Raw genomic sequence first — 16,429 nt, forward strand, 5'->3', positions numbered from 1 at the left:
CGTAGGAGTCAGACATACTGTCAACAGCCTTAGGTCGACTACATACACCCTCGTGTTCTCGTTGCTCGATCTCAAGGTGATCCAATCACTCGCCAACTCGATTGACCCAATAAGGCTATCCATTTCCGACTTGGTGCTACGCTTTGATCTCTCAAGGAGTCAATCCATCTGGATCTCAACCGGATTAGATATCTTATTTCAGGTTTAAACATGCAATTTATTCCTAATTACAAGTTTCATCGATAACCCAATGCACTGTAAATCCTAACTCTATGCATTGCCTTATTTAACCCGCAAGCCACTTATTGTGGTTTGAATTAAACGCGAATTTTAGTTCAAGGGAGACGTGTTAAGACATGGATCTTGAAGAACAAAAGGCGGACTCGATCTAGAGCTTAACGTGATTGGGTTGACATACGGAGATTGAGAGTAATATGCACGGACCTTGATTATTATTAAAGAATCTCCCCCGCTTATTTGATTTGGAATAATGTGATGCCGATAATGTTTCATGCCTGACACCCCGACACGTCAGTAAAGATGAGAATCTCCGGCGGGGGCGTGCATTCCTGGGGAACGCAGGGGCCTTTACCCAGCGCAAAGGGCTGCTTGGCCTGTTCCTTCTTGATTGTGAGAATACGTGGCGGAGGAGCGGAAGGCGGCGAGGCTGAGACTGGTACCTTGGTTTTCGTTTCGGTTTCGTTGATTTGGGTCGATTTCTCTCGAGTTCCAACCTTAAATCAGCAGCTACGTGATTAATTTGGACGGGTGTTAATTACATTTGGTTGCATAAATGAATTAGCTGGACTCGAAGAAGTTTGTCTATTTGGTTTCCCTACGGTTAAGTCTTTTCTGTGATTTTTATTTTCTTATTTTAGTTCTGATCTAGTTCCTTTCGGAGCTTGCAAAAGTGATATATCCTTTTCTTTAATTGTACTTTTAGCTTTTCTCAACAAAATTAGATGAAAAAGATAATATAATAAATGTTAAATTAATTTTAATTTAAAAATAATTTAAATGATAAAATTAGGAATAATAATTTATTTTTAAAAATAATTAAATATTAAATTAATTTAATTATAAAAAAATTATAATTGAACTAGAATAATATAGTAAATATTAAAATAAATAATATATTAAAATTTTCAAATAAATAAGGCAGAGACGGGGAGCCTCGTCCGCGTGGGAGCTCTTGAGCTCGATGCCACCTCGTTAATTGCTCGATTTTATTCCCCAAAACTTCTTTTTATATAAAAATAAGATTGTTACAGCGACGCGATTCATTGTTCATCAAGTGTTTTCCCAAAACTTCTTTTTATATAATTCCTTCTTTAGGAAATATTTTTTAAAACACTAAGAATTTATCAGAGACTATAAAATCACCAAGGCCAATGATCTTAAATTTTATTGTTTACAAAAGAAATTCCATGAATTAAATAAAAAAGTTGGTTCAGGCGCCATCGACAAGGCCGGGCCAATTGCACCTCAGTTTGGGTATTTTTTTGATCGAAGCGTCGATCGGTGAATTCAACGGCTGAGAGAGTCGCGTTCAAATCAAGCTGACCCTGCGTGGCGTGGGAAACCACATAATTCCTAGGCACATTTTAGGGTTAGCCTCCGTCATTGCAATCGACGCACCGTCTCTTTTCTCCTCCTCGTCCCCTTTGCAGCATAGGAGGCCGATCGCATGGTAACGTCTCCGATCCACTTCCTCTTCTACTTTTCAAGATTTTGTTTTGTTGATTTCTCGATCTTTGGATCGCTTATGCTGTTTGCAGGCATTGCCGAACCAGCAAACCGTGGACTATCCTAGCTTTAAGCTCGTCCTTGTTGGTGATGGTGGAACAGGTGAATCCTTTTAGCCCCTCTGTATTTTTTTCTGCATCTCGTCGCCTTCGCCAGGATTATGAAGATTCAAAATTCGTCCAAATGATCGTCTTTCTGCTTTGAACGGTTATCGAGGCTAACAAACTTCTTGGTGGTTGTGCCCTCCTCTCTCTCTTTCTCTCTCTCAACGACATCTAGATATTGCTGCCACCATAACTGGATCAATGTTAGCCGTGTCTATTCTTCAATCGATTTTTTGTTCGTTTTTGCGTGTGTTTTCGTATAACTTTCTTTGGACCTTGCTCTTAAAGATTCTCGTTATCCTTTGGTATGCCACAGGGAAAACTACATTTGTGAAGCGCCATCTTACTGGTGAATTCGAGAAGAAGTATGAACGTGAGTATCATTTTATTGTAAGATTTCTTTTATGTTTTTACTAAGTATGCTTAATGTTGCCACACTGTCTTGGATTTTCTTTAGCTACTATTGGTGTTGAGGTCCATCCGTTGGATTTCTTCACAAACTGTGGCAAGATCCGATTCTATTGTTGGGATACTGCTGGTCAGGAGAAGTTCGGTGGCCTGAGAGATGGATACTAGTATGTTCTGACTCTTCTTCACTTTTGTCATTGTGTTTTGTGGTGGTTGAATCTGCTTGTTTAACTTGGTGCCACTTGTTTAGTCTCTAATGATCGAGGCAGTGTTTCTCTTCGATGTATTGCAAACGTCTTATCTTGTCAAATGCATATGATATAGCAGAAACACACTGTTGATATGTGATTCAGTGGCAATATCATTGTTGTGAGAAAAAATGAGATATTTATGAGAAAACAATCAAAAATATTTTTTTTATGAATGCCAAACATGTTGATTTCTTAATTTAGTTGCTAATTTGATGGATGGCATCTGCATTCTTAATGTTGAAAATATTTGTTTGTGGAATGGTTATTGTTGTTTTAACCTGATTCTTGCCATCTTTGGTTCATAGCATCCACGGTCAATGTGCTATAATCATGTTCGATGTCACTGCAAGATTGACATACAAGAATGTTCCCACATGGCACCGAGATCTATGCAGGTAGTTTGCTAGGTGCATTGAACCTAATAGGCATATATTGACATTTTTAAGTATCTAACTGTCCAATTTGTTTTGAAATCAGGGTGTGTGAGAATATCCCTATTGTTCTATGTGGCAATAAGGTTGATGTGAAGAACAGGCAAGTTAAAGCAAAGCAAGTTACATTCCACAGGAAGAAGAATCTCCAGTACTATGAGATTTCAGCAAAGAGCAACTATAACTTTGAGAAGCCATTCCTTTATCTAGCCAGGAAACTTGCTGGGTTAGTATAGTTTGGTGCTGGAATCCATTTGAAATTATCCAATCAGATAAAACTAATGGTAAATGCCATTCCAGTGATCCCAACCTTCACTTTGTTGAATCACCTGCACTGGCGCCTCCAGAAGTTCAGATTGACTTGGCTGCACAGCAACAGTATGTTCAATTAATTTATGCTTCTATATAACAAATTATTTCAATATCTGCTTTGTGATTTCAAATATATTTTTAGTATTGCTTGTCATCTTAAGGTTGATTTCTATATCTTTTGGAGGTTTCTTGGATCTCTTGCAGTTGGATGATGATATATTCACATATTCAATTTCCAAATAGTCAACTTAGATTTCAAACATAGAGTTTCTTGATAAGGAATGCTTGATAGGTACTCACTATAGGACCAAAGCAAGGAATGCTATTGGCAGACCTGGTTTTCTATTACAAAAAAAATATATTAAATATGACTTAATGGTTCGATTCATGTCCATTGAAAGATAGTTTTACTTAATACATCTGTGTAAGTTATTCGTCATATTTCTGTCCACTGCATTCATGATCATTAACTTATCCTGTTTCAAATTGTTCTGATTGTGCGTTCTTTTTTTTCCCCCTCAGACATGAAGCCGAGCTTGCTGCTGCTGCTGCTCAGCCTCTTCCTGACGACGATGATGATCTGCTTGATTAGTTTTGTTGGTTCATACTACAAAACACCGCATTGAGTCTTGTAGTAGTCGTCTTTTGATGCGTACTTGTTTTTTGAACCATTGGTTGGAGTTGCATTTTAGAATTGACGTCGAATACATTCAAGGAATTTTCTCGTTTGGTGTGGAGCAAGTCGTGGTGATTTTGATGTGTTTTTCTACTTATCATTTGTATCAAATGAGGGGAAAAAATGCTGCCAGGTTTCTGCTAGCGAGATTCTGCATTCGATCTGTCCCGTGTCATCAAAGTTGAATTACATTCAAATATTTTCTTTGGAGCATTTCACCTTGCAATTGTTACGTAGCTTGTTAGTAAATATCATCTCCAAGTACTCAAAATAGGACTGTAAGTGATTTAACGTGTCATTCATTTTTCACACAATCTGATCAAGTTTATCTGTTAAAAGTTTGATTGAGTTTGAGTCCTGCTTAACAAGTGACATGACTATAGTTTGTAGTTTATTTGACAATAATTTAATAATTTAAAAAACAGCTTTTTTACTTTATAATGTATTATACAAATATAAATGTATCTCTATTTTTTCTTCTTCACTCTCTCTAATCTCTGCGGATTGTTGCCAAGAGGTGGCTGTTTAAATTCTAATTTTCATTATTGCATCTTTAATTCAAAATGCATCATGATTAGTTTCTTAATATCATTGGATGATTTTTCTTGTGCAACTTGAGTTATATCTTACTACGTTTCTCTTCCCATGGTTTAGAATGTTTCTGGTAGTCGATTTAGCACCTGGAAATTTAACTGTAATGAATTTGTTCTGGACATGCTCTACTAAATCCTCAATACTCTTATTCTCTTTTAATCAGTAAACCCTGCTTGGAGAACCTTACATCGGGAAGCGCGTACGGCGGCCAATTTTCCTTTGATTGCGTTCCCTATTCAGGAAAATTCCTACAAATATAACTTACAATCCGGATATCCTACCGTTACAATTGTGTTACATCACTTTGATTCTAGTGATATAAAAAAATTATTTGATTCTATTTTCAAATCATGTGATAATTTTTTTTCTAAATCAATCAAAGGATGCTGGGCATCCTATCTTTCCGATATGTTGTTCTACAGAAATATCATTATTACAAAATATATTATTGTCTTTTTTAAAACAAAGTACTATTTTTCAATTTATTTTTTATATTTTAATTTGCTTTTTCCCTTTATATTGCAATCGCATGTGTAGTATAAGGAGAAGGATGTCCTTTCAACCAATCTAGCATCACCCCACGTATACTCTAAAATCATAAAAATAGTCCCCAGGGGTACAACGCAGTTGGTAAACGAGCTTGACGATGAATCTACGAACCAAGATTTGATTCTCGGTAGACATATACCCGTGGTGTCAAATTTCTTGTGCACATGACTATCAAATCCAGAACCACTTGTGCTTTCTTAATTCACTGGATGTACAAGAAGTGAGACTGAACCGTACACTCAACGCATTTTAAATATAAAATGAGTGCATTTTAATTTGCAATTTTTTATTTTTAATTGTGAGATAATTTTAATTTCTTTATCACTCGTGATCGTTAACAGATTATAAATATAATTTTGCAACACTATATATCAAAATTTTGAAAGACATTTTTTGTAAAAGGAACCTCGTAAATAGGATAAAGAGCAGTTGGATTTCGAGTGTTGTGACTGCTAGTAATCGTGTTTGTGATTGCTAGTAATGTAAAGATTCATTGGAGTATATCAAGGCTAGAGCCAAATTTGCCGGGGGTTACGTAGGTTTGATAAACATCTGCCACAAAGTTTATGAATTCAAAGGAGAAAAAAAAATCCGGCAATCTATTGCTTATTTTACATTTCTAAATTTTGTTATATGATAAAGATTTTGAAGACGAAGGGAAAATTTCTTCAGCTAAAGGCAGCGCTGCGAAGCAATTGAAGGAACTCACTCAATAAAGGTGAATATGAATTCCAACAATGAGAAAAAAACAGTTACTGAAACTTATTAATGTTTAAATACCGAAACAAAGATTTTATAGATTAGAGCAGCGGGTCACAATAGGGCTCATAATTCGTAGCATTTTTCATTAGCAGGATAAATTGTGATGATCTTAAATCTGAAATCACACTCAGAACTATGATGAAAAAGCAGGCGACTAAAGAACAAGGATTTAGTGCCAATAAAAAAAGAGACAATGAACCAACCTGTTCGTTTAAAACAAACACAAGCTTTCTTATTACATTTAATACGACCTTTAATCTTACCTCTACAGAAGTTTGAGGGCTCTCAGACGCTCTTCATGCTCAGGATCCAATTTTGGTGGCGTGTAGCATCCATGGAGGTCCTCCACCACGTACTCCTGTTTCACACAAATCCTCCAGTAAGCCAATTGATAAAATATTGACAAAGAAGAGTTGAGGGATCGAATGTCTTTTGCCTTTGAGAGCTCCCTCTTGGTAAGGATGTGATAATGCCTCTGCCAAATCCTTTGGAGGGCCATTGTCGCAGCTAGGAAACCATAGGCAATGCCTAGGATAGCAAACACAACCACGAAAATGACTACAAGAGCGAAGCACGCCTCCATTGAAGCAGGGAAACAATCCAAGATTCCCCACCCATAGCAGCAGTTTCGGCAACCAGTCATGCAGGGATCATTAGTGTTGAAGGATGAGCAGTGGAGTATCAACCCAAAAAATCCGAGCAGGGCTAAGAAAACCAATACACCTGTAGTGCCCAAAATCATGTCATAGAAGTAACAAATAAAGAAGCAAAATGCATCTGGCAACCACCCTCTTAGATTTATATTAAAACCTCAGGTATAGATCCTCAAAAAGGAAAAAAAAAAAAACTCTGGCAAAGGTCAAGTGATTATACATTGCTTAGACTTTAAAACTGGATTTCTGTAGTTGCTAATTGCCAATAAAAACAAGTGTAACAAAATGGTTTACCTATGCAGTAGTAGAAAGGAATTGGATGCTTGGATAATATGCTATCCCAACTGTCACTAAAGGAATTTCTGAAGTTCCCATTTTTGTCCAGAGAATAAGCAATACAACCAATGGTAGCAATGACCTGAAAAATAAATAAAGCAGTTACCAGAGTTGCCTCAAGATAGACCAATTGATGCCAACAAAGACCATTTATCTAGCTAAAGTTTCTGGGTACCAAACTGAACCAAAAAAGGAGTTACTAAACATATATCATCCAGATTGATGTGTGTCATAAAGAATCAAGTCCATGCTCCCTAACTTAGCATGCTGTATGACTGATGGAAGCTTAAGGATTCAGGTGAAATCTTTCAAAATAACAGATTAATCACCACAGGTAGCATCCTACAAAACAATAACTACATTGTTGTGGTATGTTTTGTCATTAAGTGAAAATAAAGCACAATGGACATGGGGTATGCCAATGCTTTTGCAAGTGAAAAGGATATGGAGTCTAAAATATATTTCAAATGACAAGTCAACCACTTAATTCAGCCATATCAAATAGGAAATACAAAACAAGAACAAAAAAAAAAGGAAATATGAAATATACAAACACAAAAGGTCAAAAGATGAATTAAGCTTTTCTCTTACAGTCTGTACAGCAAGGAAGACGAGGAGAACATCTCTAGCTACAAAAATACGGAATTTTATTTTGCGCCAGGAGTAATCCTCCAGATATTCTATTCGCAGATGGAACTGAGCCTTGCATGTTGTGCAGTGAGAGAAAGCAAAACCTTCCTGTAGATATTACAATTAGACAAGATATACTCATCAACTTGTGCAAGACATCAGTCTAATATTTCTCTCTATATGGGAAGGAATCTATGCCACAGCAAAGCATAAAGAAATGACAATACTGTAGGGAATGCAAGAAATCTAGATGAAAGGATAGGCGGGAGTCAGGAAAATAATTTCATTTTAGTGGCTTCAAAATTGCAGTATAGTTTTTAGACAAGACCACAAGCAAAAAAGAGAACTATTGCAGGCTGTTTGTCAAGAAAAATAGTGCAAGGAATTATATGCGCATTTACATTTGTATATTTTAAAAGAATTGACATGTTTGACATCAATCTATCTGGAAAATATCAAAGATTACTCAACACAACAAAAAAAAAAAAATCAATGATTAAAATCTTTCAGTGTTTTATGATCAAGAAAGCACTGCCATGACTATGCTTCTGCACATGATCCAATACAACGTCAACCTTCAGCATTGAATCATCTCAAATCTTCTGTACCTACTAATTAACTTCTATGAACATTATGCCCGATGTTTGACATTTCCAAGCGAAACGTGTACTGAAAATTTGATCAAATCCACCTAACTGGTCCACCATAAGAAGCCCTTTTTGATTTCTTGAAATATTTTCATGAGTATAAATCACTAAAAACATTAAGCATATAAACCATTGAAACTTGATGACAGAGAAAGAACACAATCTGGATCAACATGAAGAAAGGTTGTTCGCCAAGCAAGTGAAAATTGAAAGCAATTCTAGAAGTCCCTAAATTATTATGACTATTGTAATGGCAATAACCAACCCTAATAAGCACTAATTGTTTAAATATGCCTCAGAGATCCATCTTTATCCAAATAGTAAAAGAAAACTCCTGATAACTGGTGAAAGATGACAACAAAAAATGGGCTTTATAACCTATAAGAGGATGAAGCTTAATCTTCTGTGCGTACGTTTATTGAGAAAATCTGAACAAAGAAAAACACCCAAAGATATGAGTTATAGGTTGTATTGCATATTTAACAAGCAAGCATAAGTTTTCAGGGTAGAAGTTTAATCCACTAAACCCAAAATCAGCAAGTGATTATAGTCTCACAGTGAAGTGAATAAACAATTAAGATAAACACAAAGAGTTCAACAGTCTGTAACTTATGCAGCATAAGTTACAGGCTGCAATTCTTGTCAGTAGAAAATAAAGTACAACTTAGTATTCAATTAAAGCAGACATAATTAATTAATAGCTAAAAGAAGATGTGGAAATAAGAATCAGCAATTGACCATCAACAACTAGAACAATATTCCAGGATAAATGAACAATTAAGCAGTCATCAAAAAATGATAGTATAAATAATTATATATTAATTTGGTACAGACATATTTGGAAATGATAAAATACTAAACTATCGAGAAAGGAATCTCTTCAAACCAGCCTAACTAAATCCACATACCAAAGATATTACACTAGTCTTAATAAATTTTTTTTTAGAGCATCACCTTGAATCTTGATTTATCTGGAGGATGCCCAATGTATAAATGATAATCATTATAAATGTAGATAAGTAAATCCTACATAATTTCATGTTATGAATGTGGCTAGTAATGACCAATCTATGCCATCATGCATATAAACAAATTTTGCTTTGTTTAACATTTCCTTCGTATCACATTTGATCATTATTTATGTATCTGTTGACTGAAAATATTGGATGATGTAATATCCAGACCAAACATCTAGATTTCATATCTCAAAGAGTTTAAATCTTAATTTAAGAGAATATCATATGTCACCCTTTCTCATCATCTAGAGGCCAGATAAAGGGCAATATGAGACTACCAGATCAGATTCACATATCCATATTAGGCATTCTAAATGTAAATTAAGAAACTGAATAGTGAGTATCATTAATCTAAAGACCAATATATATCCTTAAAATACAATTCAAAATGACCAATTCTGTTCTAGAATTATTTCTTTGTTAAGATAAATATTTAGAGATCCAGGACTCCTCATTCTCTTTTCTATTATCCCTTCTATAAATATCATTATTTTACTGCAATGCCATCCTGTGCAATTAGGAGCCAATCAATGAACTTCATTGTCACACCTTTATAAACCACTTCTTGGAGAACATATTGATCCAGATCCACATATCATAAATAATTATATCCTGAATTATAATATAAGAACACATTTAATGACCTTTGAACATTTAAAATCCTCAAAAAAGCTACTAAGCAGACAACCCTTTTCTCCCCCTTTCATCACTATTTTGTAGAGATGTTACATAACATTCTGGATTGGCTATGTTTCACATGGTACATTTAGCATTATATTTTTCACATAAATATCATTTAAATAAGAATTGACCATGTTTTGTTTGCCCTATAATCAGTATAAGGTGAATATCAGCAAGATTCATTATTCAGCGAATCAATATTTGTAACCATAGGTCACCAGCTTGTATTAATTTAAATATGCGTAGCCCCTTGATTATGTTTATGAAATATCTTAATGAATATACCATACAACTCGACAAAAGAGCATTAAATTCATTCCGTTGTTTTGAAAACTTTCAAGCATAATGATGTCATAGTAAAAACAAATAAATAATAATGCACCACAAGGGATAAGACAACATGCCTTCACCGAACGCCAATGATCAAGGCATGAACGATGGACAAACTGTTGAGTGCCTTTGCACATGCATGGAGATATCAACTCATCATCTACAGAAAAAAGAGACGGTTATTGTGTGTGCAATAATGATAATAAAGTTTCCATTCTACAAAGAAAAGTCTGTTATTGTGCAACATTCACTTAGCATGCATATCAAAACAGCCACAATACATTTCTTCAGCAAATTTTTTACAGTGAGCATTTTTGAGTTCATATCAGTCTTTGGATTAATAATTAATAATTTAACATAAACAAAAGGCTAATTGGGAATAAAGATAGAATATCCGTCAATTATACCTATATTTTATCCTAGCTTACAGATTAAATTGTCTGAAATAGAAGCTTCTTGATTTTATTATCTCAATGGCCTACTTCCCATTGAGCCTGAATCTAGTGATTCCATTGCTTTCGAAAATTTCCTAATTTTAATTCATGGTGCATGCTTCATGTAATCCTCCTAATACTCGTTCCAACTGTCCATAAAAAAACACAAGTACTAGGCAACCTTAGAAAGGGTTATGCCTAATCACAGCTAATAAATAACATCCACCAGAGATAATCCCTTAACTCAGCTGTGAGCTACACAGTCCAAACTGCTAACTAAAATCAACAGCGAGCTCATCTCAGAGAACAATTTAGATCGAAGTCAACGACCCGTTAAACATATAAGTACAAATTGGCCGGAAAAAAAATCACCTGGAACCGAATCATTTTCAAGGCAGATGCGGCAGCAAGCAGGGGAACCAGCATCGGCCTCCTCGTCCTTGATCTCATCCGAACCCTCGGATGACGAAGAAGACTCGGTCACGGCTTGTCTCCGGATAAGGGGATCGGAATCCTTGGGGCTCTTCTCTTCCTCCTGCACCATCTGCACCTCCCCCGTCATCGTAACCGATCCGAACGGAGAAAAAAAAGCCAAAACCCTATAAGGAAATTTCAACAATCATATCATCGATTTGCAGGAAAAACAACCAGTAGACGAGAAAAGGTAGGGGTTTGGGAAAGGATCCAACCTTCGACAAACAGCAGAAGAATGGAGTGGAATCCGGGAAATGACGAAGAAATCCAACTTCGGGTGATCGAAACGATGGAACACTTCCGCGGCAACTTCGATAGGTCTCGATTTCAATAGTCAATATCGTGCAGTCGTAGTCCATGGGCCTATCCCGGTGCACGTGCTTTACTCGTGACTAGCTATGCGGGCGGTGGGTCCGATGACCAATCAGTTCAAGTCGCGTGACCGAAGCATATCAAATAAAATGAGAATTTATTATCAAAAAAAGATCGAAGATTTGCAAATCTGATCACAATGGCGAGTTCGACTTTAAAATTTTCCAAAAACCTGAGACTAAGCACGAGCATTACTAGAATTCCAACCATAAGATTCTTAAAGTTTCTCCATTAATATGGCATTAAAATTCTTCCAAATGCACCTTAATTTGAAGAACAAGTGTGAAAGAGGCAAGTTTAATCCCAACTATTCGTTTCAGAGCATAAACAGCACAATCCGACAGGTTTAATCCCAACTATTCGCTACAGATCATAAAGAAGTATGTGTAGAAGCAAAAGTTCCCAAGAAAAAACAATCATAATACCAACACAATTAGAAGTTCAGCACAGAGCCTGACAGATATAGGCTCGTTCGAATTTTCCAAGCCTAATCGCTGTTTGAATCAAATGAAACAGAGTCAGATACAACAAAACCTTAATACAAATATATGAGGGCAATCGTGTTTTGCAGTTCTTGGAATGGAAATGTATAAAACAAGAGGAACATGCCTTTTGCAGCATCTCAGCGCGATGGAATACAAGGCATTGCACAAGGTGAGAATTCTGAAGGTTGCAGCAGAAGCGGATAAAACCCCAAACAAAAGAATGACCATCTCTGCAGCAACCAAAACTCTTACCTATGACAGATCTAACGAGCAAGCTTGTGACAAAGAGAGGCGTATTGACACTACAAGAAATAATCAGGAGTTTTCCGGGTGGTTTCTGGCTCAAATTGTCTAGGTGCAGGATCAAACTGAAGGAAGTTCTGTTCCATGTTCTCTCCCACCTCCATTATTGCTGCCATATTACCGCACCGGTAACAGTAGTTTGGGGCACTAAATACTGTAACTACATTCTTTTCCTGCAACAAGCAAACAAAAAGAAAAGAGCAAATGAAGATCACAAGGCTCGAAGAAATGATTCCATCTTATAATCAAGACCTCCACTCTTCATTTTGGTGCAGTAAATGCTTCTCAGAAGCTCACATCTTGCCATTCACATAATATTTGCATGTGGATAATAGTGAAACATGTAATCAGAAAAACAAACAATGAGTTGACTTACTAATCAACACTTCTTAACTCACCTGACACCAATTATAACCGTCCATGACAAGTTGATGGGCCCGAGCCACCAAGCTGAGACCATTTCTATGATTAAATTGTTGAGCAATGTCCTGGCCGAATGTGTATCCTGCTCCTCTTGGTGATATTCCCCATCCACATCGATCATCTGGATCAGACCACAGAAGATCACACATGGGACCTTCATGTGGAACCTATAGATCAGACAAATAATAGAGAAAATTAGATTGAGTAAAGCAAATAGAGCTGTTACATTTATTCTTATGTATAAAGGGAGATGAAGTTTAAAATTTAAGTTTCACAAAATTATCATGGATGAAAATATTATGTGTGCAATTTCGAATCTCCAGAGGTACATATGGCAGGTTATCCGACTTAAAAGAGTAAATTAGAACGAGGTGAGGACCTGAAGGTCACAGTCTTATCTGCTCTGTGAATTTGCATAAGAGTAAAAAGAAAGCAGTTCACAGAAGTCAGAACATCAAGTGCTAATTAATTAGTGATTAAATAAAAACCTAAGCATCATATTTTTATTCAATTTAAGAATTAATCTTCCAAAAATAATTACAAGGAATAACTTGTTTCTTGGCTTGCCACAATCAGTAGGAAACCCACGTGAGATTCATCAAATCCTTAGTCCTGAATCTGGAAGGTATGAACCAGGTAAGAAATGCTCACCTGATTCTAAACAATTTTACCAGCATCTCAGAAAACAGTTTTCTCAACAAAGAAATACATTTATTTAATACAGAAAACCAAATGGAAAAATAACATTGATCATCCGATGCATATAATAATAAAACTTTCTTGCAATGAGCTGGATAAGCATATAAATTCCATACTAGAATCAATGTTGGTGCAGCGATGAACAGTGGGGTGCACACAAAGAATATAAATTTAAGTTTGAGATTGATAAATTCACTAACTGTACAACCTCTGTATAGTGTAAACCCAATTTTTTTTATTTTAAACATTTCTATACTCAAGTGTAAACCGTTCAGTATGTGCATATATGATAAAGAACTACTGAACTTTGAGGTAAAAGATTGAGTAAATAAAAATGTCAAAGCTTCACAAATTTATACTCTAGCGGAATATCTACTGTAGGCTAAACAAAAGAAATACTATACTAACATTTCCATAACAAAGTTATCAAGATAAAAAAGAAGAGAACTGAAATAATAAAAATTATAAATTGTAACTATTGATTTTAGTTTTAGTTAGTCAATGCTCTTATCAATTTCATCTTTCAGAAGGTCTAGAAACAGTGGAGATAATGTTAATTTTACACATACCTCTTGAATCCGATCAAGATCACGGATATTATCTAATGCATCCAACGATGGGGAGAGACCACCATGTAGACAGAATATCTAGAAACCAGAAAGTAGATAATTTATATAAATTACAACTGTGGAGAATATGGTGTAAAAAGGCAAGAAAACAGACCTGGTTCTCAATAAGAGCTGTAAGAGGCAAATAATCAAATAAGTCAGTAAAGTGCTTCCACACATTTGCATTTCCATACTTCCTTAAGCATTCATCATAAAACCCATACCTGAAAACAAAACCTAAGATTCATGAATAAAATTAATCTGTAATAGATGTTAGATGTTAATAAATTAAATTAAGCTAATGTGTAACAGATATTGAAGACAAAGAACTACAAATGTGTTGTTCACTGTTCATTGACATAAGCACCATATTCTGAGAGAACTTAATGTTTACTCAAGAACTTTGGCAAAAAATGAGCCATGTAACATATGACACACAAAAAAAAAAAAAGTTTATTCAAGTGTTCATTAAGTCACACTCACTAAAATTAATTAAATGTTCAATTTCTCGTTCAAAGACCAAATGGCAACTTGATTCGCTACAATTTGAAGAACCATAAAGATGAGTAAATTTGCAGATATAGACACTTACACTTGAGTTATTTGCCGACTCTCATGATTTCCTCTGAGAATTGTAATCCTATCTCTGTAGCGAACTTTCAAGGCAACTAAGAGTGTCACTGTCTCAACAGAATAATAACCGCGATCTGCATCCAAAAACATGACAGTCAGGAAATGTCCTGTTTAATGACAATTATACAATAAGGTGACAAGCCCAATTTGAACTGCAATCTTGTACAATGCCAATAAAGGAACAAAAAAAAAATCTAAAGTACAAAAGATATGAAATTATTGTCAATATGTAGTTTGTTGGGAGCTATATGTGTCTCGAGCCTCAATATAATTCTCTAAGATAAGTATGGATCTAAGTGTCAAATACATCACATAAGTGGGAACATGGAATCAAGGGGATTAATTGTCCAACATGATATACACTTACAAATAGTTCAGACTAAGATGAAGAGAGGTGGAACATATAATTGTCGCTTTACATTCAAAACAACTTTTTCATTGTTTGGAATATAGAGCAAATGAACTTGAGAACTCTGTGTATGAGAGAGAGACAGATTTCACAAAACTAGGAACTGAAATTATGTTTGTGAGCCAAATGAAGAAATTACATTTACTGTTCTGTTATCTTTTTTACTTACTCCTACATAAACAATTCAGCTTTGAAGGAAGGAGGTCAAATAGATTTCAGATTCACAGATTCTCTGCATCAGCAAATTTATATAATTCCTGTTGCATGGAAAGCTGACTTCAAGAAGTTGCAGCCATGAGAATTGCGAACAAGGAATTGATATACTGTGTGTTGTGATTAATCAAACAAACAAAAAAATCCTTACGGAGAACTTAATGGTCATGCCAGGCATTGGGGGAATGCAAGGCTTTTGTCATCATTCATTGCCTTGAATAAACATGTCAAGCAAGTTAACCGTTTTCCTTAGTACTCAATTCCAGATAGTAGATGCTACCTAAAATTTGATATGATGCCAAACAATCGTCTATCTACTCCAAACATCCTCTACTGATCTCCTGCCTTGGCTAGCATATCGCTGGACTTATTAACCGAATTATGCAAAAGAAACATTTCTCTTTCTTAACGACCTTCTCATTAACTAAAAAAAATGAGGGAAAAGCAAAATTATGAGCGGAAATACTACAAGTTTCACGATCACTACGTGATATATTTGCCCAAACATCAGTTGGCGCAGTAAGTTACTATCTTTGAACATAAAACTAATGTCCATTCTAGGGAACATAGGAAATTGGCTATTTCAAATAAGCAAAAACGACTTCTGCTGATTCTCTCGGATGCTAGAAACACTAACCTACGTAATCCCCCATGAAGAGGTAATTGGTATCGGGTGCCTCGCCGCCGATACGAAACAGCTCGATCAGATCGTGGAACTGCCCGTGAATGTCCCCGCACACCGTCACCGGGCACTTCACCGGCTGGACGTTCCACTCCTCGACGAGGATCGTCCGCGCCTGCTCGCACAGAGCCTTCACCTCGGCCTCCGGTAGAAACTTGCATTCTCTCAGGTGCTCGATCTGGCGATCCAAATCCGCGTATGACGGCATCGCTCGCGGCCAGAAAAGGCCCCGACCCCCTCTCGCTGATCCGGTGACGGAGATCGATATAGCAAGGGAAAATTCGACGAGATTTGGTGAAAATAAATCGAGGAAGATAAGAAGAAATTGACAAGTGAAACTGGGAAATTAGAATAGCTAGGGTTATGGATCAAGTACGGGCCGGACGAGGATGTGCGCCTTTTGCAAATTGGTACCTGAGATTAAAATTATTCGCAACGAAAAATCGTCCAATGGCGGTTTAAATTTTAGAAACTCATAATTTTATCTCAACTGTCACTGATCAATCTACATTGGTCAATGAGCTGTGGCACAGCTTAGGTCCGACCACACATCTACCCAACCTGGGGC

The 16,429-nt window shown here is 36.1% G+C and overlaps 3 protein-coding genes across 3 annotated transcripts; 1 reads left to right on the forward strand and 2 right to left on the reverse strand.

Moving 5' to 3' along the window:
• The first annotated feature begins 1,585 nt into the window (after positions 1-1,585).
• LOC141839573 (GTP-binding nuclear protein Ran-1) lies at positions 1,586-4,090 on the forward strand. The gene is made up of 8 exons (XM_074727356.1): positions 1,586-1,690; positions 1,779-1,848; positions 2,167-2,223; positions 2,308-2,425; positions 2,815-2,904; positions 2,987-3,166; positions 3,241-3,318; positions 3,775-4,090. The coding sequence occupies exons 1-8, from the start codon at positions 1,688-1,690 to the stop codon at positions 3,842-3,844; spliced, it is 666 nt and encodes a 221-aa protein (XP_074583457.1). The 5' UTR covers positions 1,586-1,687; the 3' UTR covers positions 3,845-4,090.
• A 1,802-nt stretch (positions 4,091-5,892) lies between these two features.
• Positions 5,893-11,357, reverse strand: LOC141845934 (uncharacterized). Its single transcript, XM_074733930.1, has 7 exons — positions 11,250-11,357; positions 10,933-11,159; positions 10,201-10,286; positions 7,414-7,560; positions 6,781-6,904; positions 6,270-6,556; positions 5,893-6,191 (listed from the first exon to the last, which is right to left on the reverse strand). Exons 2-7 carry the CDS (start codon positions 11,120-11,122, stop codon positions 6,099-6,101), a joined length of 927 nt encoding a protein of 308 aa, XP_074590031.1. The 5' UTR covers positions 11,123-11,159; positions 11,250-11,357; the 3' UTR covers positions 5,893-6,098.
• Positions 11,358-11,805: 448 nt separating this feature from the next.
• Positions 11,806-16,228, reverse strand: LOC141812329 (serine/threonine-protein phosphatase PP2A-1 catalytic subunit-like). The gene is made up of 6 exons (XM_074700376.1): positions 15,817-16,228; positions 14,517-14,631; positions 14,040-14,148; positions 13,886-13,963; positions 12,593-12,784; positions 11,806-12,367 (listed from the first exon to the last, which is right to left on the reverse strand). Exons 1-6 carry the CDS (start codon positions 16,067-16,069, stop codon positions 12,194-12,196), a joined length of 921 nt encoding a protein of 306 aa, XP_074556477.1. The 5' UTR covers positions 16,070-16,228; the 3' UTR covers positions 11,806-12,193.
• Positions 16,229-16,429: the final 201 nt, after the last annotated feature.

The sequence above is a fragment of the Curcuma longa genome, chromosome 1 (genome assembly GCF_044706935.1).
Source record: "Curcuma longa cultivar G26 ecotype Majalengka, Jawa Barat chromosome 1, ITB_CL_G26_1.1, whole genome shotgun sequence".
NCBI lineage: Eukaryota > Viridiplantae > Streptophyta > Magnoliopsida > Zingiberales > Zingiberaceae > Curcuma > Curcuma longa.

Excerpts from the sequence above, each read along its gene's own strand:
- LOC141839573 (XM_074727356.1), top strand. Across the intron at positions 1,849-2,166 it reads TGTTGGTGATGGTGGAACAG|GGAAAACTACATTTGTGAAG; the intron begins GTGAATCCTTTT and ends GGTATGCCACAG. Across the intron at positions 3,319-3,774 it reads GACTTGGCTGCACAGCAACA|ACATGAAGCCGAGCTTGCTG; the intron begins GTATGTTCAATT and ends TTTCCCCCTCAG.
- LOC141845934 (XM_074733930.1), bottom strand. The coding sequence starts at position 11,122 with ATGACGGGGGAGGTGCAGATGGTGCAGGAGGAAGAGAAGAGCCCCAAG. Across the intron at positions 6,905-7,413 it reads TCTTCCTTGCTGTACAGACT|GTCATTGCTACCATTGGTTG; the intron begins GTAAGAGAAAAG and ends TTTATTTTTCAG. Across the intron at positions 6,557-6,780 it reads TCCTTTCTACTACTGCATAG|GTGTATTGGTTTTCTTAGCC; the intron begins GTAAACCATTTT and ends TGGGCACTACAG.
- LOC141812329 (XM_074700376.1), bottom strand. The coding sequence starts at position 16,069 with ATGCCGTCATACGCGGATTTGGATCGCCAGATCGAGCACCTGAGAGAA. Across the intron at positions 14,149-14,516 it reads AGTCGGCAAATAACTCAAGT|GTATGGGTTTTATGATGAAT; the intron begins GTAAGTGTCTAT and ends TTTTGTTTTCAG. Across the intron at positions 12,368-12,592 it reads ACGGTTATAATTGGTGTCAG|GAAAAGAATGTAGTTACAGT; the intron begins GTGAGTTAAGAA and ends TGCTTGTTGCAG.